General features: G+C 33.3%; 1 protein-coding gene across 1 annotated transcript in view; it reads right to left on the reverse strand.

The window, feature by feature from the left end:
• The window catches only part of Ubx (Ultrabithorax), a 340195-nt gene extending 319662 nt beyond the window's left edge, over positions 1-20533 (reverse strand). Inside the window, exon 1 of the mRNA XM_085945197.1 lies at positions 18935-20533. Within this exon, the coding sequence (XP_085801323.1) occupies positions 18935-19436 (502 nt within the window). The 5' untranslated portion in view covers positions 19437-20533. The remainder of the gene's footprint in view (positions 1-18934) is intronic.
• Between the last annotated feature and the right edge of the window lie 3568 nt (positions 20534-24101).

Raw genomic sequence — 24101 nt, forward strand, 5'->3', positions numbered from 1 at the left:
TCATCAGAAGATTTAAAGGAGGGCATCAAATCAGTTCAAACCAGTCATACACTTATTAAATTGTAATACATATCTTTAAAAAAAATACGTATTTCTTACAAATTGAGTAGGTGTAAAATATTACGCTTAACATAACAAAATCCCATAACATAAACACTTAGCAGATACGTAGGGTAGGTACTCGTACTTACTTATTCAAAACAATTAATCACCAGGATCTATTATTAATTATTGTCCTATTAGGTATGTGTCACCACTCACCACCACTGTTAGGTATATTTGATAATAATTATTTTTACATACAATACAATGTCAACTATATCCAGACAACGGCACTGAATTACCTTACCTACAGATTCCTATGGTACCTATTGCTAGTTATTGATTATCTTCGAATGCAATGCGATAACCTGTTCGCAATAAACGAAGATATGAAAATAATCGAGTTATTTACCATTTATACACTTCTTTCAAAAGTAACAGTTTACAAGATTGCATTCAATGTAAGTAGGTAGATACCTATAAGCGATAACATCCATTACGATCGAAGCTCACAATTTCCGCGATCAACTAAAAAAAATCAACATTAATTTTGCATAAATTGTGAATAGGGTAGATATAGGTACCTTGGTATATTATTATTTATTTAGGAACCTACGTGAGTTTTTGTAGATTTCTTATTTATATTACGATAGTAGTGTCGACTGGAAGTTAGTTATATACCTGCACTTAACCGACCAACACCGAAGATAAAAAAAAAACGACACAGCATTTCTTTCTGTTTCTTGTAAAACTATTTTTACCTGTTGAAAATAATTATTTTATTTTGAAAGCGTTTAGCAAAATAATGTGTATGTTGCATTGCATTAAAACTAACTAGACTACAAGTGCACTAATATTTTATACTAGTCTTGTCCAATGTACAATAATTTATGTATCTATACCTACCTATCTACGTACCTAGTTACCTAATAGGTGGATAAGTATATTAATGTCATTGAAAGATATACTATAAAATCTTTATTCTACTAGTAGTGTAAGATCTACTGCTTATTTGCTACTAATGGAACTATCATTTTCGTGGTACAACTTCATATCAAAAAATATTTAAAGAGTTAACCCTATTGCTATCAAACTACTAATTAATGTTGACAGCTGTTTCGTACTATTAGGCCACCATAAAAATAAAGTTAATTGAAGCTTTCAACAGAAATAATTCAATTATCATAGAGTTAACAAAAATATTTATTTCTAAACCGTTACAGTTTTTTAAATTAAGTAGATCATATAAGTACCTATCTAGGTATAACGTATCAAATTTAAGCCCAGTGTAAGCGTTCAGTCGTATGGTGAATATAGGCGCAATACGAGTAGGTATCTTATTATGTGGCTTTTTAATAATTAAATTACTTGAAAAATACAATGGAAAAATTGAGCGCATTTTATGATTCTCAGACAACCATCAGGAACCTAATTTACGTAGTCTGTTTCAAAAGGTTAAATGTATCTTCGGATTAGAAAAAAAATTGAATTGCTAATTTTCCAAAATTAGACTTTAAATACCGGATGATTTTATTCAAATGCGAGCAGGTAATAACAGTCGACCACAACTAGTTACTTACCAACTTCTACTTCTGTGTCGCAATCTGTAGGAGCAGTCAGAGGCTTCCGTCACTGTTTTTTTAATTGGATAGGTTCCCCATCGACCATCCGAGTCAATGAACTTCCGCGATGAAATTTGAGCTAGAAAATATTGAAACTTTATTCTCTGAGGATTTTTCTGGTTTTATTTATAGCGCGTCAGTCTTCGACGTATTCGTAAAGAGAATCAGTGTAAGTAGGTAGATAGGTAGGTACTACGTATACCTACGTGTCCATACGAAGAACCAAAATATACTAGTGCTTGGGGCATTAGGTACTTAATCAACTAATGATAATTTTGTGTAATATTCTAGATTAAATGTACCTACGTAAATTTAGTTGTTTTATATGTGCATATAGCTGAAGTCTTTTTATTTTATATAATTTGTTACATTACTGCATAAGTACCTAATTGCCATGTTACGCATTATCTACCTACCTACCTAGTGATATATAACTATTAATTGTTTTTTTATAAAACGACGATAATGACTTAACAATACATTCACTGAATAATACAAATTAATTTATTATTATCTACACTACTCAATAACTTTAAATATTAAATGAATAGCTAAGTAGGTACCTAGGTGTGCCAATTGATGCTATTTAAATCATATTATTAGAAATTGATTTTAATTACTCATGGTATCAGTTATCAATACAGAAACAATCATCTGATGTGTCGAATCACTCATTATATGACATTAGATGGGGGCAAGGATCAGCAAAATGTATAACCTAAATTATATAAATTTAATTTAAATCAATTATTTAATTAATTATCGAAAGAGCTGCAAGAGTGGAAAATTTGTAAGTAGATAGAAAAAGATGTAAGTAGGTAATTACCTACTACCTACCTACCTACTTAGGAATAAACTAAAGTTTGGAATCGCGGGAGACTTATTGATACCAAATACCGGGATTGAACTCTGACTTATTATATTTTCAATAGTTCGATTTTAGGTACCAAAAACCGTGAATGACAGTGATTAAGTACCTAAGTACCCATACTAAAAAAACTAAGGAATATTATCCAACAAACCATATCGTCAGTAGGTAGATACCTAAGCATTTAATTTAGGTCCTAAATTTTAGAATTAGGAGAATCGAGTATCGAGAAAAATAACTTATCAAATCAAATACCTAGTACCATAAAATGACAACATCACTTCTCGCTTACTCTTGAAGAATGAGATTAGAGAGACAGTTAGCACTTTTACGTGTAAACACTAAACAGTCCCTATATTATCGCGGTAGTTTAAAATACACATCACCAATTGGTGCAAGTAAATCCATGCATGTGTAGGTACAGGCGCCATTACTGTGTTTTATTAATTAAACACATGGAAGCCACGGCTACTAACTATTTAAAATAGGAGAATAGGAAATGACATAATTAGATACCTAGGTGCTTGTACTTACCTTGACACTGCATTACTTACATACCTAGGTAATTTTACAATAGGTAGGTAGGTATATCTACCAAATTATTATATCCTAGGTACCTACCTACATAGACACAAAAACTACCTACCTCCTGTATAGTGTGTGCCTCTGGCTAATTTGTTAAAACTTGTTTAGAGAATTGTTCATTTTCAATATTAATCGCTGCGGTTCTAAAACTTTCACCTGTGAATTCTTGTATGACTAATATTTGATTACGCTGTGTTCTGAAAACACATGAATATTGTGTATCTAATTTTCTTTTTTACATATTTAATGGGCAGATGGTGTAATCATTAGATTTCTATTATGTAATTAAAATTGCCCTAAACTACACCGTCATCAGCTGGGCTCGATCCATTGCTGGATGAATGCCTTTCCTAGGACCCTCCACTCTTCTCGGTCTCTAGTTCTTCGCTGGCATGTAGGTACATCCAATAAACATTATAACTATCCAGCGGGTTTTAAAACGACGAGTGCAAAAATCCAGTGGTAGGTAAGTAATTAGGTACCTAACTAGGTACTCGATGGATGACTTAAAGACCGTCCCAGGGTTTAATTCCATTAACGAGAAGTATTAATGTTTGGCGGAATTATGTGTCAACAGCGAAAATAAAACCGAGTAGTGCGTTTGAAGAGGCCTTCATCTAGCAGTGGATTAAAACAGGCTGCTGATGATCATTTAAGCTGATTAAATTATTAATGGTAGGGAATTAGGATGCTTTTTACATTATACTAATTCATTGTACCAAATGTTCAATTCTATTTCAATGGGAGATTGAGACATCATAAAAAAATCTACTAACTGTGGACACAGTGGGTGTTTTTTGTGTCCGCCAAAGGGAGAATTTTTGCTTGGCCGAGGCACATTTGAAAAGAATAACTCGGTGAGATTTACGGGTTTTTTTTATGTTTTGTACCGAATCTATTATTAATAAAAAAAACCAGTATATCTTTTAATACGTCAATGCATGTAGGGATTGCAATACCCGTGTATCAAAACCGGTATTAAATTATTTATCGATACCGAAATACCGATTTCAAAAATTCAAAATACCGGTATTTTCAGTGTTAAGAAAACATGCACGTTATTGTTTTGTGAAAATTAATTAATTATTAATGTTATTTTGTCGTTACTTAGGTTCCTACATATAGATACGTACCCACTTACTACTATATTGTATATTCAATTTAATGTAGGTGTAAGATTATTATTTCCAAAACGCAAATATACTAAAAAAAATCTCTCAAATGTACCTACTTATGTATAGCATTGTCGAGATGAATTAAAATATTTCGAAAAAGAAATCATTCTTGGCAAATATTTCCAATTATTCAATGACGTACTATTGATCCAAGTTGATAGTAGGTACCTACATCTATAGATTTTCCTTTACCTGGACCTATAGTACTTAGGTAGGTAGGTATTTGTAAAAAATAGCAGTTCTAAAATATTATAATCTATACCTACCAGGGGTTCCTATGTGCGGCCACCAGCGCTTTACAGAATAATATTTCAAAAATTATGAAATTGGTTGAATACACATGACTTATCTTAATTTTCTTTCCACGTTCAAATGATTCATAATGTGTTCTTGTGTGAAATAGTACGTTTGACTTAACGAAATTTCTGCCAGTTTACCTACAATTTTACGTATTTGTTAAGCTTTCATTTTTTCAATCGCAACAAAAGTGAATTTTGGTGCGGCCACCAGACGTTTCCATATAACTGTCAATGTCAATTGTGCGGCCACAGTTAAATTTCACGTAATAACCACTTATCTATTCATATGTATATCTAAAGGTGAACATAATAAATGTAGGTACGTAGGTACTTTAGGTTGCTATAAAGTATGGTTTGAAATAAATTTTAATAACTAGGTATACCTAATTATTGAGCGGTATCTCATATTTTCCTATAATCTGTTTCGACGAATACCGGTATTCAATAAGAAATATCGAAATACCGGTATTGAAATCCCTAAATGCATGTCACCTACAGTCTACAAAATTTATTATAAATGTACCTTCGTAGGTACCGGTCTTAAATTTAGGATATAGGTACGGATAACTACTTATGGGTATTTCTACACTAGATTGAGGTAGAAAATTAATTTTAATTAAAAACTATCAGAAGAATACCTACCAGGGGCGGAACAAGGTGTTTTAGTGCCCGAGGCAGTATCAAAAAAATGGGCTCTTTATTGATACAAGACTAGAAAGTAAGTTGGTACCTACTATCTTTCGTGGTATTCTAGACTATTTACTCTCATTAGCAATAAGGATATTTGAAACAATTTTCGATTATTATTTGATTAGTTAGCATTTTTCTTGGTCTGGTTATTACCTATAGGTACTTTACTTATGTTGAAAATTCTTACTAAATATAGCAAGAAAAATAATAAAAAGTTCTATGACTTTTGTACTAACAAAAAAAAATTTTTTTTGGGCTCGTACCTACCTACATAAGTACGTATTATTTGTTATTTCATGCGTAGGTATTATTTAAAACTGTCAGAACCTACTCACCTACCTGACACACAGGTGAACGGAATCTTTATAGATACAAGTGTGAAGAGGTAATAATAAGTTTTGTATTTGTTAAGGGGCGCATTTTGTTACAAGGTTGGTTGCTAGAACACCTTGGTACGCCCATGGGGAAATCGCCTAGTTAGGAGTTTTCGTCACTAATACTTATCAAATATAATTCACTGAAACCCTGATTTTATGTTTTTGGTGAATTAATATAAGGGAAAACGTAATTTTATACTTACTAATTTATAGGTAGGTAGATACTAAATGATTTTTTTTAAATATTTTTTTTTATTAAAAATCATATAATACGGTTTGGAACATATTTACTTATTAGGTATGTCATAATGTTTTTTTCACCTTTTTGAGAATGTTACTTTTCTCTGGAGCCGGTAATGATTGTCTGTGGTGAGACATTATTTGAATGGGTATAAGCTGTAAAGTGTAAACAATAAAAAACAATAAGCTATAGGTAATATCGTCTCTGTTCTGGCAGAACACACTTACTGGAGAATACTAGTTTTAAGTAATTTGACTTTGAAGTTGTTAAAATGTTTGAAATGGTCTATCATGTGAGTTTATTAAGTAATCGTAAAAGGGATGACGTTAAAATAAAGACTGTTATAACTAACTCAATATATCATTTTTTAGAATAATTAGTGTCTTCTGCCAGAACAGTGACGATATTATGTACAATCGTGTGTTGTAACCAAGGCCTGAACAAAAACGATGCATGAGTGCGAATGAGAAAGTATTCGGCACCCTTACAATCTCTGCAACACGCGCTAGAGTAAGATAAAAGGTCTACATATGTGTTAGCTAGTTTCCAAAAGTATCGCCATCAAATTGGGGCGAAACGCTTCACATAGCGTCGATAACTTGCGAGCTCGTGTTGCTAAAATTGATATTTTTTGTGTTAAAACATAAAGTCAGTGGTAAAGTATTTTTAGTTATTTAAGTAGAAAAGATGGTTCTGTGTGTTGTCTTAAAATGTGGTAGCCGTACTGATAAGCAAGAAGATGGTATTTCGTTTCATAGGTAAGTTGATACATGTTCGTGATAATTTATTTGTATGTTATTATATATTTTAATATCAGTGACCTAGTGTTTCTTTAAAATAACTTAAATTATGGATATTTTTATCTAATGGTTGCATTTTGACCGCTTAAAAATACTATATAACGTAAAAAAAATAGAAAATTATATTTTAATTCTGAGCGTCTAGTGCGAGCACTTTGGGCGAGCACTAGCGAAATGGTCTATGGTCTCGAACATTTGTAGACGAATGCGTTCGCTCGCCCACAAACCAAACGCAAGGCACGCGGCTTCATTTAGCAATGCAACGGGTGGCGTCTAGATGTATCTATAGTCTAAGGTTGTAACCATTATCTTGACATGAAGTATTTCAATAGAATGAACACGTTGATTTTTTAATTGATTTTTAATTTGAATACTCAAGCAAGTACCTAGGTATCTATGTAGGTAGGTACCTAATTTGAAATGAATTTTCAATATTTTAGATATAAATTGCGGGAAATAACAACGTAAGCACAGGAATTAAATATATTTAATAAATTTAAACAAGACCACAAAAAATACACGCAAATAGCAGGAAAACGTGAATTTCGGGCAGGTCAAATCGGGGTTCCGCTTAATGTAGGTACCTACCTACATACAGGACTCAAACGCGACACGTACCTACCTACCTAAACATGCAGAGAAGAAAGGGGTTGCTTTCTATGATAATTAATTTTAGAACATGTTTCTCTATTTCTTATTAATTGGACATCGATCGATCACATCGATCTATTAATTCGATTCAAAGTTTATGGTACGAGTATTAAGGTTCTATGGCGTTAAATTATATTATTATTATTTCATTACTTAAAATGATTCCTAAACCAGCCGTCCTTATTCCTTATTTTACAAATCGCTAACCCTAACAGCGAATTTTTAACCTGCCTCTCCTAGTCAGTCCCGATTACACGACATTACCTACGTTATTTGCCGGTTCATTTGTTAATCAGCACAGATTCCTATTCGTAATGGTACAATCGCGCTGCCATTTTATCAACTATATTCATATTCTAAATAATACTTATTCATATTTATCACATGTACCTACCTATTCCTAATTGATTTTATGACGTAGGTATGTACCTATGTAGATTATAGGCTATCTAAAAATATGAATGTAAGTATAACGAAACTATATATTATAATAGTAGGTAGGTACCAATAGTAGATAATAAACCAAAGCTTCATATCAATATCTGACCATATATGGTTACGTACGTTTTAATTTTTCAAATGTTTATATGTAGGTATTTAAGTATAGTTTATTATTCAATATTTATTACCTTGTCAAATTAGATAATAAATAGGTAGGTAGCTATATAATACCTTCTCGAGTAGGGAAATATAAATCTCATTCAATTTATTCACCTATGTGTGATTTAAACTATATATGGAAAAAGGTAGGTGCGTACACTTAAATAGTTGCATGGGACCTTGGGGTCAAATATAACAACACAGAAAACATAAATAGGAAATAAAAAATCTAGCATAATCAGCATATTATTATGTAGGTAGGTACCTATTAGGTATTTTAGCAATAGGTGGGTACACTGTAGAACACTACATATTGGAAAGATTTATCATAATCCATAAAAATTAAATTAATATTTACACACATTTAGGTAATTCAGAGTTGAACACAATTTTGTTTTCGAAAGACCAAAAAAAATGTTATAAAATATTTTAGTATTCAGTGATATCTATCGTCAAGTAGGATAAGCACAATTTCTAAACACGTTTTTTTTAGATACTTTACAACAACAAAAAAACTAACAATGCAAAGGATTGGCAGGCTCTCGCCGCTTATTTTGAGGGACTCACCATAAGGGTAAACGGGACAGGTGGCTCCACAATGGCCCATTTGGTTCACTACATTGCCACACTTTTGGAATACCTACGCCTTGCCATACAATTCTTATTAGAATCCAACAGGTTTCCTTTATAACTGATATTCTAGGTTTTATAGATAGTGATTAGTAAAATTTACCCGGTCAAATTGAAGACCAACAAGTAGAATTATTCCGGTTAGTGAAAAATACGATTGGTGAGAGTACTGCTCCGCCAAACTCTTTAGATTGCCCTGATGAAGTAAGTAAAGTAAAAGTATGATCGAAGTAAGTAAAAGGTGGATAGATAAGTAAGTAAGTACCTACCTTCTTATCTAGGGACAATTTAAAAAAAATGAAAATAACTATGCATATTAAAATATGTGTAGGTAGGTAGGTACATAAGTTACGTAGGTACACAATACATAAAATAGTAATAATGTACCTAATGCGGAAACCAAAGTGTTCAATAATTGAATATGTAATGGTAGGTAATAAATCAGTGGGTAGGTAGGTACTGGGTAGACACCTATATACCTATCTAATACAAAGAGATGGGTAGGTAGGTACATATTGTTGAATTAATTATATTATAAACAGTAGCTTTGTTGAAATATTAGAACATTCATTGGAATTTTAATTGCATTGCTTTTTCTTTGCGTTTGAATACCGCCAGCAAAATAACAATCTTCAGGCCGATCTAAAATTAATTAGCATTTTAATCCTATAAACCGTCTTAAAAGATTTGTGTCTTATTTATATAGAGCGGAAGTTCAAACAGAGTTGAGCTTCTTTTCAATTAAACAGACATCAATACCTTGAAACAATATAAGTACCTAGGTACCTACACATAAACTGACATATTTTTTGTTGTACATTGGTAACTGGAGGGAGCCCAGGAGCCCAGGTGTCTAGCATTGACAACAGGTATATAAACGTAAGCCAATATTTTCCAAATATTAATTTATAAATAGGTAGGTACTAGGTATATTGAAAATTGAGACATTCCCAGCCATAAAATATATTGATGCTTAACAATCAAAAGTAGGAACCTGTCCTACGTTCGATTAAGACTGAGTGTGGTACGAAGCGGCTGTAGTTTGGTGGGGCCGATAACCTGGCCCCACTAACAATGTTCTATAATCTATGATAATTAGATAGGTATTTATTTCAATAATGAAAATAGGTTCTTCTCTTAATAGAAATAGGTATAATGCGATACCTCATTGTATTTAGATACCTCTAGAGTCTAGATTCATAATTTTTAATCCTCTTTATGTACCTAAGTTATCTAAGTACCGCGTTTCTAAGATACCGACCCACATATTTACAGATGTATTTAAGTAGGTAGGTACCTACTTATATACCTACCATGATTTTTTTCTAGCTATGTGGATATATGCATGTATAGGAACGTACGAAATTTAATTTTTTTAGAAGTCTGTTACTCTGATGCATCTGTCTACTTTCAATTGATCAATATTGATCAATACCTACAAGGCCACAGTCAAGTTATAAGTTATAATACAAAATTAAAAGTGAATAATAAGCAGTGATCTAGAATTTGGTTAGCACGTTTTGTCTTGTAAGAAGGTACTATCATGGTAGACTAACCATGGCAAAGTTGGTTCGTTGAATGAGATGTAGGTACCTACCTAGACACTAATGGTACACGAGCGCGTTGCGTCTCAGGAGGCTGGACATTTTTACTAAAGCTTTGCTTGCCTGCCTCTGTAACATCATGGCCCACAGACAAAATCACTACTTCCAACAGGTACCTACGTCCCCATGCCTTAGCTTACGTATTTTTAAGTTGATTACCATAACTACATATTATTAAAATAATAAGACGGAATAAAAAATATGTGCTCTCAGTCTACCGATTGAGATTACCTACTAAGAGACAAAATAAATTGATAGCTCTTCCAAAAGCAGAAATAATAATAAATTATTATGTATTTAATAAGTAGGTACCTAGCCAGTGTTTACCATTAGGTATTTAAGAATTGTATAGGGATAATAATATTATCAAGAAAAAAGTGGGTAGGTCATGGCCCCCACATCCTGAAGCGGGCCGCCAGGCTAGGATGGTTGGTCCCCCCCTACCTATTGCTAAGGGCAAAAGCAGTGTGACGCGCTGCAGTAGCGTTTTCCAAAATGGTGTACGCGGTAAAATTGAAGTGTATTTTTAGCGATTTCTTTGTATTTTTAATATATAATATCTATTATTTAGGTACTTACAGTAAAAACGAAACAATTATACGTACATTATACAATCGACGAACCGCATCATTGTTTCGTTTTTACTGTACTTACATCCATTTTAATTAAAAATAAATTGCATCCTACAATCAAATATTTTAAATTATTAACATCATTTAAGTGAAATAGCGCGGCAGGAGACCTTTTTTTATTATTAGAGCAAATTTGTGACTTGTAGTTATCTCATTTATCGGGTCGACCCGCCCTCCTAGGCTAGAGCCCTGTCAGCCCCCCTTGTGGGGGCCATGGGGTAGGTACCTTATACCTAACTTCACTGTCCACATATGTTGTAGAAATTATTTCATTAAATAGGTATAGGTATATCGTACCTACCTACCTACATATCTTTTTAATATCTAGGTATTTTACATGATTAAACAAAATATATAGTAAGTACTACATAATAAAATATTGTGAGATAACCTTCAACGAATTTAGATGAAATTCAAGTTAATCAGTGTGTGTTCTTATTAGAAGTTCCAATAAGAAACATTGAGAAAGTTATACAAATTGGTGCCAACTTAGCTAGGTGTTAGGCATATATATTATTATGTGCCTATTCTAATATTTCTAACTAGTAAAATCGTAAATAGGTGGGTACCTGCCTAAAACTATTTAGGAGCAGATTTATTTATCAGAATTGGTTTATCTTTAAAAATGAATTACGGAGGACCTACTTAGGTAGGTACCTAGGTAGTTTTCTACATAAATGAAACAAACGAAACTAATAGTAAGTACTTTTTCTAAAATAAGATTATAAAATACATTTTTAAAATATGATAAGCTTGGTAAGTCACACATCTATTTATTTATGTCGTTTGTACGTAAGTAGATAGGTACTTATATATTTTTTATTTATTTACAAATATTTTGATAAATGGATTTTGTTAACGTGTAAAGCTATTAATATCCAATTTATGAAAAGCATTGTCGATCAGTGACTCCATGCCCTCCGTTTGAATGGGCGCCGAGGCATTCAAAAGGGCAAGAGCACTGCACGGCTTTATATGACTAGGAAATAATTAATTATTTTTGTTCTATATATTAATTTTATTGCACTATGCACATTATGCAAATTTTACTTGACGACACCAAAATTATTCTCAACCAAGATCAATACACCATAATTAATGTCCGTTGCACCGGTAAAACATAATATTCTACTTTCTTAACACTTCGCTATGTTACAAGAATAATAGTAGTTATCTACGTGAGCAATATTAGAGTAAGTATACATATGTATATGCTTCATAACTTTGCACTCCTGCTCTAGGATGAAAATAACGTATGTACTTACTTATACTTCTTCTAAAAACATTTTTAAAAAACACTTAGGTAAGTATATTTTCTATCTGTTTATGTATTACCTACTACATACGTATATCTATTAATAGGTACAAGTGAATATCATTTGATCTAATTTTATGCGAGGTAATCAGGCAAAGAGGCCTATCAGTATAGAAAAGGTGCAAAAAGGTGCAAAGTTATAAAACCTATACTCTAGCAGATTGAACTTTCTTGAACTTGATTGAACCGTTTACATTTTTAGAAGCACTGAGAAATCATAATACCTACGTACCTACCTACAAAGTTATAAAATTAACTTATAATTTTTTTTTATTTAATCTTATTTAGGTAGGTAGATACCTATACCGATCTAATTATTAGTTGCTGACTTTTATTACTTATACTTGATAAGATGCAGCTCCTGAATTGACTAATTAAGTAAAACAGCTCCACGCAAATTGCAACTACAATCGACACAGCTACAAAATTTCGATCTAAGTGCACGGCGTGAGAATTGTTTTATAAGTTACGCATTAGATCTTTACAGTTTTTACAAATTCTTTAAAATCAAATATTTCTTGCTAGGTATATCTGCTGGGTATCTGAATAATGGAGAAACATTTAATAAACACTCACTAACAACCTAGGAAACTCATTTTCAAATTTATTAGATAGATTTAGGTAGATAGTTATCTACTTTGAACGTAAAAAAAATCACATAGATACATTGCAAACCTACATATCTGAATATTTAATTACACTTAGGACATATTATATCTAATATGTCGGTATTTACCTACTGATTTACAAAAAAAATAATTGTTATATTTACTTTTATAATAATTTTCTTATTTGTCATTAAGTAGGTACCTATATAAAATCTTTTTATTTATTTGTTGATAGCTACCTACATAGTTATATATTTATAGGTATTTATAAGTAGGTACCTGTCAGGATATTCAAATATAATATTTTATTTAGATTCAGATTTACGTTTACCATCGCACAGCTCTAACAAAAAATCTTTCACGGGTACCTACACACACCGTTAAATTTACTTTGAGATTACAACTACAGGCAAAAACTCAGTGTAGTGGTAGCTAATGCGTGAGTTCACATGCACAGACGTCATACGGCAAAATGTCGGTAAAGAACAATTTACAGAGGACATGGGATGACTCAAAATAATATTATGAAATAAAGGCGTAAATAATTATAGATCAACCACCGTTATTACGCAACGAGTCAGCGATTGACGTATTTTTGGTAGGTACCTACTTACTAAAAATTCACTAGGTACTTACTACATCACCATAGATGTGATCCACGTGATTTTCTGGTATAACGATATAACGTTCGCGGTTAGAGCGATTTAGTCGGTAGACACAAATCAAAAGTTGATAAATGTAGATAATATCTATCTGATATGCCTACCTGCCCAACAAAGACTTCCGAAATATATACCTTCACTTTCTTGAGTGTCATATTTAGGACATTATTAGGTACTTAGATACTTATTTAAAATAAATATAATATCTACTTACTTACTTATATCAATTTATTATGTTAGTAGGTACCTACTACCTAGATACATAAATAGTAGCGATGGAATATAAGAATTGTAGTAATACTTATTTCCGTAGGTATATCATATCTGTAAAGATAAATATATTCAATATAGAACAATAGCAATTCAATAACGGTTGAAAGCCTAATGTCTAACCCAGAGAAAGGTGAACTTTATGATATGAATGTCAGGAAGTAGGTACTCTCCAACAAGAAGATTTAGGCAAAAGCCGGAAGGCGCTGTTGTCGACTAAATGGGAGGAGCTTAGTTCACAGTTTTAACACGTAGCCAAAAAGATGTTCGAGTATGCAGATCATTTTTGTGCAACCCAGAGAGAGGCCAAGTTCGAACATTTTGTGCAAGACTTTATATTGTAGATTCTTTAGAATAACAACTAGGACTATCCTTAGTAGGTTAATTTGTTTTTTAGTAGGTATCCAAAAACGTTTATCCAGTGAAACTTGACATTATTTATGGAAAACACCGCACGGTCGGTGCAGTAAAATATGTTTTATAGAAACATTTTATTAATAACACAAAATTTTGAAAAGGACTAAAGAATCATTACTAGATACTTAATAGATCCCTAAAATATCTTTTCCTAGATCTATTTATGTCTTACTTATAGATACTAAGTAGGTATAAGACATACCTACTTAAAAAAACATTTTCCATGAGTTTTTTTTCATTTTCAAATAATAGTGAAGACACTCTAATTTCTATCTGTGCTATATTGTAACATATAAGTAGCTCGGTACCTAAACATACTCAATTGAATCAGGTTAGAGACGATAAAACAGTTGAAAATATTGTGAAGTAGGTATACTTATAGGTATTTGAATTTCAAAAATGTGGGCTTAATTTATACATAAAACCATTCAAAGAAAATTTCAAGAGTGCCGTAAGTAAGTACCTACCTAACTAACATTATTTGAAAATGTAGGTAAGTACTTTTATAACTATTTAGATGAATGGAAATTGTTATGTTAGGTACATGATACCTATCTTTTTTTCCTTTATTTTAGTTTTTATTTAATTTATTATCCTACACACTAGGTATATTTTTTCTTAAATAATGTTCTTTTAAACACAAGTAGAAAAACGTTCACGATCCCTAGTCTCACCTAACCTGTAATGAAAATGTATATGTACCTACCTAACATCAAATATTTTTAGTCAGACCTGTTCGATGGTAAACCTGAATATTACTAATACCTACATATACCTATTATTATATTTAATTTACAGTCGGTACCTATAAGTAGGTATACTTATCTATTAATAATTCAGACAATGTTCCTAATGTTATTAGGCATGTAGGTACCTATCGGTCAGTGTGCAAAATAGCAATAAAAATATCTACGGTTACGATTATTGTAGGTAGATCCTACTTTTCTATTTATGTACGTGTTCACCCTTTCATAGATTTTTTTTATTTAAAACTGCTTTCGATCACCTTCTGGATTTCAACCTCTAGGCAGACGTACGGCGGCAGCAATAATTTTTATGTGTCGGTTACGTCCTCTAGTACTAATAAACTGCTAATGATTGTTGGTAGGACCCTTTTCATAACCGTGTAAGCACCTTTGATAGATGTACTTACTTGTACTTATGCAAAAGTAATAGTTATTCTTATTCAAGACTATTCAGTATTCACTGCCTTATCTGCTACCTGTTCTCATCTTGTTCGCTATCTGTTCAGTGGCTTAATTCCTACCACAGTACCGAGGTATATTGTATTATGATTTATTTACTGACAAATAAACCTGATTTGCGGTGTGTACCTACCTAGTGCTCTTCAGAAATATGTAAATAAATATCTTATTAGGTACTTATGTAGGTATTTGCAGGTGATAATTTAGTTACCTATGAATGATTTATCTTGAGAGAAAGGTTAGGGTTTAAACATATTTATATTCTCGGAAATATCGATAAATTAAGCGATTGATTGATTGATATTGATTTCAATGTGGCAATTCCTAATATGATATTTAGGTAGAGACAACGTGTCATCACTCACGATGGCGTATTGAATTCCGATTCATCCATTTTTACTTAGGTATCCACATTGGTATTTACAAAGTTTATTACCTACCTATGAAATTTTAATATTTTCCACATACTTAGGACGTAGTTACCTAAGAAGTATGAAAACGTGTCTGGATTAATATTTCGATAATTCATAGATACTTGTTAGGTTGGTGGGTGACTGGGTGAGTACAGTAATTTACCTGTCAACTTTGTTATTACTGCGCAACAAAAACACTTCTTAGATCTTTCATTTTATTCAAACCATTCTCTAATACTTATCTGCATTATACAAATTTAAATAATCTCTATTATCGTTACATATAACATAAATGATAGCAATTAAGTAGTAGATATTTAACTCATCGTATCTCTATTCGTTGATATCTAATTAAATAATTATCTCAGTACCTGTCTACTTATGTAAATTTTACCAATCAAAAGAGAATCTTTCCTGAGCACTATTTTTTCCCCTTAGAATCTCAACACTATTATTTTACATCAGATTTAGTTACCTATGTATTTTATTACAGCTCACATCCTAGTACCTATTCAACTTCTTTTTTCTCGTAGCCTCGAGCAAAATTAAACATTTTGACCATGCTACTCCAAGCGGTCAATGGGAGTTTCTTAAAAACAAAATAAAAAATGAAGTAATTATTTGATATTAAATTTGCCCATAGCACATGTAAATCATTTGGTTTATAATGTTTATACCAACGTACCTACTGCAAATTTTGCCCTCTAAGGATACTTCTTATTCGCAATTAAATAAATAATTTGTGCACATTTTCAATACTGGCGATGGGTTAATTGCTGTGACAAATAAATATACAAGACACACGGATATAGGTGAGGGTCTTCATTCTTAAAATGACTCTAGGTACCAGTAGGTACATAATATACTTATATAATGTGACGAATAATTAAAAACTTGTGTGAAATTATCGATCTGTTCTAAATTAGCAGAGTTTTGAATTAAACGCCATGCTTACATAATACAAATGAAAATACAATGAAAGCTAATTATCCTAGCTTCGTGGAGATGTCGACTGATCTATACCTGAATGCATAAAGTTTGCCATTAGGTGCATTTATCATAGACGATATCGATAAACAATGTGGCTTCCACCGAGGTATTCGATAAGTATGGAGACAGCAAATGCCAGAGCACGATCAGATGTTTCGAAACGCACGATCGATTACCTATTCTTGGTTGAATGGTTTTTACCGTTGCCCGCTCGGTACGGGCAATCGGAAAATTACACAAATTGGCAGCGGTCGCTTTTATTGAAAAGATTATTTATTGCGCCGAAGGAGTGTTTGCTCGGCTATTCGAAAGAAAGGAAAAACATCGGATGCTCAGTTTATTTAAACACCACGTTATCCAGAAATCTAAGCAATACCTGATGCACTCTAATTGTGAATTTTTATAGTTAGGTACTAGGTACTTAGGTATATTTGTGCAGTTTTGTAGATCAACGTTTAGCTTGGTTAACGTAATAGATTGTGGTAACCCAAAAATCTAACAACAACCGTGAAAGGCTCAAACATTATTTAGCTTGGTTAGTTTATTATGGTACTACGTATTAATTAATTTCTGCTACTATGGTTCCACTAATAAATAACGTATTCCTTCACTCTATAAATTCAAGAGATCTTATAAATATATACTCCAATGAGACACATCCTATACAAATTGCAAGAGCTTTTCTCTTACGTTCGACATGGCTAATTTTTATTTATAACAAAGTAATAACAAGTATTTATACTTAAGTAGGTATTATTAGGTAGGGTAGTATAGGGACCTATTATAATATGAACTTTTATTTAATACTTATGTAGGTATATTTTCTAGAAATATTGATGAAATTAGAAACAAGAAGTAGGTAGGTCATTTTGTCATCTTCTAAAGAACTGGTCACACTAGGTGCTCTGTTTACTGATAAACATATTTACAAAATACTATGTCAGTACTTCTTCTGTGATTCTGTTAATTGACCTTAGTAAATAATAATAAAGTCCTGATCCTATGTAATAAGAACACCTAAAGTCAAGACAGGGTTAAGATGTAGGAAAATGTAAAAAACTTAATATGCCCAACATAGGTACAAAATTATAATCCATAGTAATTATTTAATTATATACGAATTATCTAAGGCATAAGCAACAGTTAACAATTAAATTAGGGTTTTACATACATTTTACTACCCATTAACTCTGTGTAATAAATTATGTAACCTACCTAGATACTTTTATGGATAGCGTAAGTAAATCAACACTTCGACTCCAAGACGGCCCATATGGACATAATCATAGGTACAAGGATATGTTGTAAGTCATTTGCTCAACCCATTGCGTAAATATATAAGCTGGTTTCAAAATTACATTGATAAGTAGGTAGGTAATACATAATATAAATTTGATTCAACCCCAATATCCAAGGAGGGTTCCTAACTATTTGAGCCTGTGCTTCACGATGGGTACCTACCTTCTAATTATAATAAATTTTATATATTTCCTAATTAATAATACGTATTTACCTTCCTGTACATAGATAGGTATGGCAAAATTTAAAAAAATAGGTAGGTAATTAAGCAAAACATTTAATTTATAGACACTGTGATTTTATTAGAGCTCCTAACTTGTCCTTGTTAGGACGTGGTTTTAAAAATTCTACCAGGTAGGTACATACACATTTTAATTAATATGGAAATAAAATATAATTTAGGGTAAGTTTCTAGGTTTATAAGTTGGTATCACGAATGAATTTAAGGAAGAGAATATTATATTAATGAAAGCACCTAAATAATAAGTAGGTAGGTAAGTAAAGTACATACCTACCTACATATAGGTTCAATTATCTTGGTTTCTTTTAATGTTTCATGTGCACAAGATAATTATTAGATATGCAACTACCGAAGTATTTGGCAAATAATTAGGTGCTTGGTTCGACTTATATAATATGTTTTAATGAGCAGGTAGGATCTTATACTTTCAGACTAGACTTTTGAATAAAACACTGAACAGCAGGTGCGTCTAGCAGCACAATAGATAGTTTTCAATATTTTGAAATCTATTGAGACTTATCTGTATCTACTCAGGTTAATTCGACATTTAGGTAGTAAGTTTGAAAACCCATTTTCTTCTTGGAATGTAAATAAACCTGTTACAGAGGAAGAACAAAAAATAGTTGAGGACACTGTTAATAAAAGTGTCTACATGGTAGTATATAACAATTATTTAAACAAATAAAATATAATCTGACCTGCTATCGCCATCCAAGGGTAGAAGGTGTGGTTGGCAGTCTGCTGATGCAGCTGCGTGGGGACTGGTTGGGCCCCTCCGCCAAGGGAGCACTGGTTGTTCCAAGATGATAGGGAGGCTGCTGAACGGGCTACTCCTGCAGCGGCTGTCGGTGACGAGGCGGGGTCTAAGGGGGCTCCGTAAGCTGACCTCGCATCGGGGGTGCACGCTGTAGGCCTAGCGGTCGGCCAGCCTTTCTCCGCGTAACCGTTCTGACCACCGTCCTTTGAGCAATCTGGTTTATACGCTGGAGGCTGAGGTTCTGAAGCATACAATTTACAAGCGGCAGCGACTGATGCGTCATATGGAGAATCCTGGGGAGCTCTCTGGAGGGCGTGCTGTGCTCCGTAAGGTCCCATTCCGAGTCCTAACGGAAATGAGCGGTACGCTGCGGCCTGGTCTCCGGCCCCCGCCTGATGATGGTGCGACCCATAAAAACCGCTCTGCTCGAAGTATGAATTCATCTTGACGATTTATATCACAGTTCAATAGATCAATTCAAAACAAACACTTTCTGTCCTCTTCGCTATTCACAGAGAATCCGTCTCACAGTCCTCAAACAGATTAAATAAAGTCAAGATCCATCGTTAATAAAAAACGCCAAGACCGTTTTGTTCACTGAATTTCCAAAATAAAACAACAACATTCAAAACCACCGATATCTCAAGAGATGACCAAGAGAACGTGCAGAGAAAATGATCCCAAAAGAAAACTCGCGAAACTTCAAAGCATCACTGTAATGTCACGAACTGTCGGAATATATTCAAAATATGCTACAATAATGTCACAGTAATATATTTGATAGCCGCTTATGTTTATTGTGATAATCTTTAATTGATTGTCAATCAAATCGACTATGAAATCACCCTATAAAAACAAGTTCGTCGAAGCACGTGGCGCGAGTCTGGAGTCTTTTACGATTGTTAAAACGGGCCATAAACCGAAAGTCCTCTTTATCGGGCGGCTAAACCTCGGCGCTCGTAAAAGAATATGGCGTTTTTATTAGCCGCTAACTACACACTCGACCGGCGATAAAATATATTTTTATTTCGCCGATAAAACTCGGTACAAATTTGTCCATCCGACACGACGTTGACTTCCGATCGGGTGCCGGCCTCTTTTATTGTTATGTATTTTTTACGATTTCAAATGTTTGTTTTGTTTATACTTATTATTTTACGATTATTTTTACGACACCGTAAAAATCTTCAGACCACACTAGAGCAGGGTCTATTTTACGACTTTTTAAGTGGCATACTCGCATCGACTTTACAAGTGTTTATAATAATTTATAATAAATAAACATTAACTTAACAATCGCGTAGATAAAGCGGTTGTAAAAATGATATCAAAGTCTAATAAAAAGTAATTATGACCATAAAGACGATAATAATAAATATTGAAATTTTTTACGACCGCAATTTTGGCTGTCGGATTTTTTTTATAAGTGCTCGATTCTTACGAAGTCGTAGTTTGAATTTAAGTTTGCGATGTGGCGCCGGTTGATAGGCTTCCGACGCTTCTTCCGACGTGCGCCTCTACGGTTAGTTCAGAGAACACTGCGCGGCAAATGCTAGGATGCTGTCGCGCCGGCCACCCTCCGCGCCCCGATTACCGCGATCCGCAATCCAAAGTTATAAACATCCATCTCCTTCTCGCTAATGATAGATCGACCTCACCCTCCCCGCGGCGTCTCGCTCGCTCGCTACCGTGATAACACAACACCACGTGAATTCTATGTCCATCGCGGATAATCGTAGAGCACTGTCCCTTTCGTTTGCCGGCTATGAGCTGATGATGACCATCATGACTGCTGTTATCAGCAACCGAAAGTTCCACAAAATAACAACAAAAACCTCTGACAACATTTTTGATGCTTAATCACATATACATTAAGCAGTTCTCACTAATAAACACAGGTAGAAATAAGTTTCATAAAAAAAAGAACACGTTCATAAGGCAATAAAAATATTTGCTATGCATAAGTATATACTTATACGTAATTAGATAGATAGCTACTTAATAATTGTTTGCAATCAATAATGCTTTCTTTGTTTCATTGTTAAAAGGAATAACAATAAATTTACGACATACGAAAACTGTAGGTGGTTGCTACATTTTTTTGTTTGAATGGTGCCGTACTTAAAAGACAATAAAATCTGAGGTTTCCAAACGACCTTGCCTCAATTGTGAGGCCGATAATGATGTCATTATTATTTGTGCACCTATTTTACAAAACAACTCAATAATGAAACCCCTAAAAGCATAATACTCAACGTGCAATAAAAAGGGGACTTAAAAAAAGCATGAATACATCAATAGAATGGGGTCATATTGTGATACTACCTTCGAGTAGCAAGTCTTTAAGCTAGACTCTTTTCAGAAAGTCACATGCTGAGAGCGATCTCCGAACATAACAGTGTGTAGAATAGAGTGAGAAGCTATAAAACTGACTTTTATTTCTTTACTACCTGTTTTGTAGCCGCGTATTTCTATCTCTTTTACGGCTGCCCCGTTTCGGTGTATTAAAAGAACACCGCTATAAGTGCTTCGCTCGCAAACGCAATAATAAAATCAACTTTACTGAGTGTTTTACGTCACGGTAAATTTGTATCTGTCTCGCTTTAGCGCGTGTAGATTGCCGCCCGTAAACGTATATTGCTCTTTCTTTAAGCTTGAAGAGCAAGGTAAGTATTTTAGAGTGGGGAGTTGAATGGTCCAATCAGCCACGGATTTGTTACGCCGTTTTGAGTGTAGAAGTGGCGCGTTTGCAGTAATATTACGATTGAACTGAGGAGTATTATTGAGATATCAAAGATGCTTTACAATTATTATTATTTGTTTGTAAATCGAGGGGAGACTGGTGCAACAAAGGTAAAGTCAACCGGTTGAAAGTTTAAATAAGACGTCTATGCTTTGAAAAAATAGGGTTCACAATTTAAATTCGATAAATCATTAGATATCTACTAGTTGATCTAAATTGTAGACCTACATTAAAAACAATTTAAAAAAAATAAAACGTTAAAATATTGATAGATAGGTAAGTAAGTACCTACTTAAGATAATGCTGTTATCACTTAGACAGAGAAATACTTTTGTTTTTTTTTGAATAAGTACTTATTGAAGTTGTGATTTTATTTACTTATACGATCATCGCATCGGAATTGAATACCAAGAATTGAATATGTACTTTCAAATGGCAGTGATTTTAGGTACCTACTTGTCCAATGATCGCATACCACACCTCACAAATTTCAATTAAAAATTTTCCATGCCACTATCAAAATTGAATCACGTCGGCAATGATCAAGTGCAACGATTTTACTTATGCATGCGATCATCACATTCGATTCTACATTTAATGCATTTTACTAAACGTTTTGGCTGAAATATAACAATGCGATGATCGCATTCGATAGACGATGGCTTAGATCTTAGAATGTACCTACATATAGGAACCTACCTACGTTCTTACGTATAAAAAAATAAAATTTAATATTGTTGATTTGGTTGATTTTTTATGAAAATAGAATTTGCCGTTTTTATTTCTAGAGTCTTCATGTGCGAAAACACCACTGAAATCATTACATAGGTAAGTAAAATCACCGATGCAGCTGCATGGGGATATCGAAACATCTCCAAATCATTGGACTTCCTAGATATTAACTGGTGACATTGATTTCGCCGCCAATATCTGGTAGCTTGGCCTCATAGAAACACGCAGGCACATAGGCACTGGTGTTGGGTGTGTATTCTTGTCAGGAAGTCAGTTGTAAGTAAGTTGTCCTTTTAGTTGGAGGAGGTATGAATCAAATTTAGAATTTAACATTCTCGTTCACACATGGCGCAAAGCATTTGAAATGCGCTTGTCGTTCGGTACACCTCGTTATAGGTACCTAGGTACCTACATACATGTCACTAAAATAATGTAGATAGGTACCTACATGGCAGTTGGCGGAGAAAAACCATGTGAAGCCTAGATACCTAGGAAGTAAATATCTAACAATAACCTGACTAATAGTCACTGGACCTACAAAAGAAAAATATATTACCTATTTTATTTATTGTATTTTGATATATTGATATATTGATATATATATATTCATAATAGATAGAATATTAGATTGAGACACAGTCGCCGCCTATTCTTCCTCCTTTATCTACGTTTTGGGTTCACATCTGGCATATAGACTTAAATCTAGTAGCTACTTACCTAGGTATTGTTTTTTATATCGCAATTAGCTTTAAACTTTCGAGTTCCAGCAAGTTAGGTAGATACCTACCTACCTACATGCTGCATTTTTTCACACCAATTTCAGTAAGAAGTTTTTCGTTGAGGTGATCGGGATAGGTTTTTGGAGGTCGGCACATTAGATACTTGCACAAGAAAATGGATTTATTTCCATTGTTCATTTTTTTCTGGAAGACCAAAAAATACTTATAGATTTTTTTATTACAGAAAAAAATTTGGTTTCACTTTCCCCGGAAAATCCAATAAACATCGATTGTTCTAATTTTTTTATCGTGTGGCCCACAATATTTTTCTTTCCTCGGTTATATTTTCTTTTACCTACATTTATCGTAGATGGCACGGCGCGCTGGTTCCTAATAGGTACATTAAAGTTAACATGCGTTACCATAGCATGTACTTACCTACATAGGTGGGTAGGTACCTACCACAAAAAGAAATCATTTGTAACTTAGATCATCGCTACCTACCTACTCTATGTTTTTTATTAATGCGCAAAAATAAAAATGTTTATTAGCTTCATACAAACCAATTCAACCTAAAAGTCAATAATGCAAAACACCTGCACATGAATTCGATTGTGCGGACCTGCCGCCATAAAGTTAGTAGGTAGGTATGTTCGGCTGTAAAGTTCATTTTTACGGGCACTTGAGTGATCGTAAATGTCGAGTTGACTGCCGATCGTGGACGCCGGCGCCGCCGACTGCTGCGGGGGACCCCGCCGGGGATTTCCTCCAACGCGTAATACTGTCTGCTACTGCCACTTGTTTGTTGACATTTTGCACAACGTTTGGTAAAGTCAGATGTATTTTAATTGTTGCATTAAATTTTAAACATATATAGATACATTATGCACAGAAATATTTTGGTCAATGTCATA

The sequence above is a fragment of the Rhyacophila brunnea genome, unplaced genomic scaffold, assembly GCF_057557595.1.
Source record: "Rhyacophila brunnea isolate RB1 unplaced genomic scaffold, BYU_Rbru_1.0 scaffold_18, whole genome shotgun sequence".
In the NCBI taxonomy this organism is placed as follows: domain Eukaryota; kingdom Metazoa; phylum Arthropoda; class Insecta; order Trichoptera; family Rhyacophilidae; genus Rhyacophila; species Rhyacophila brunnea.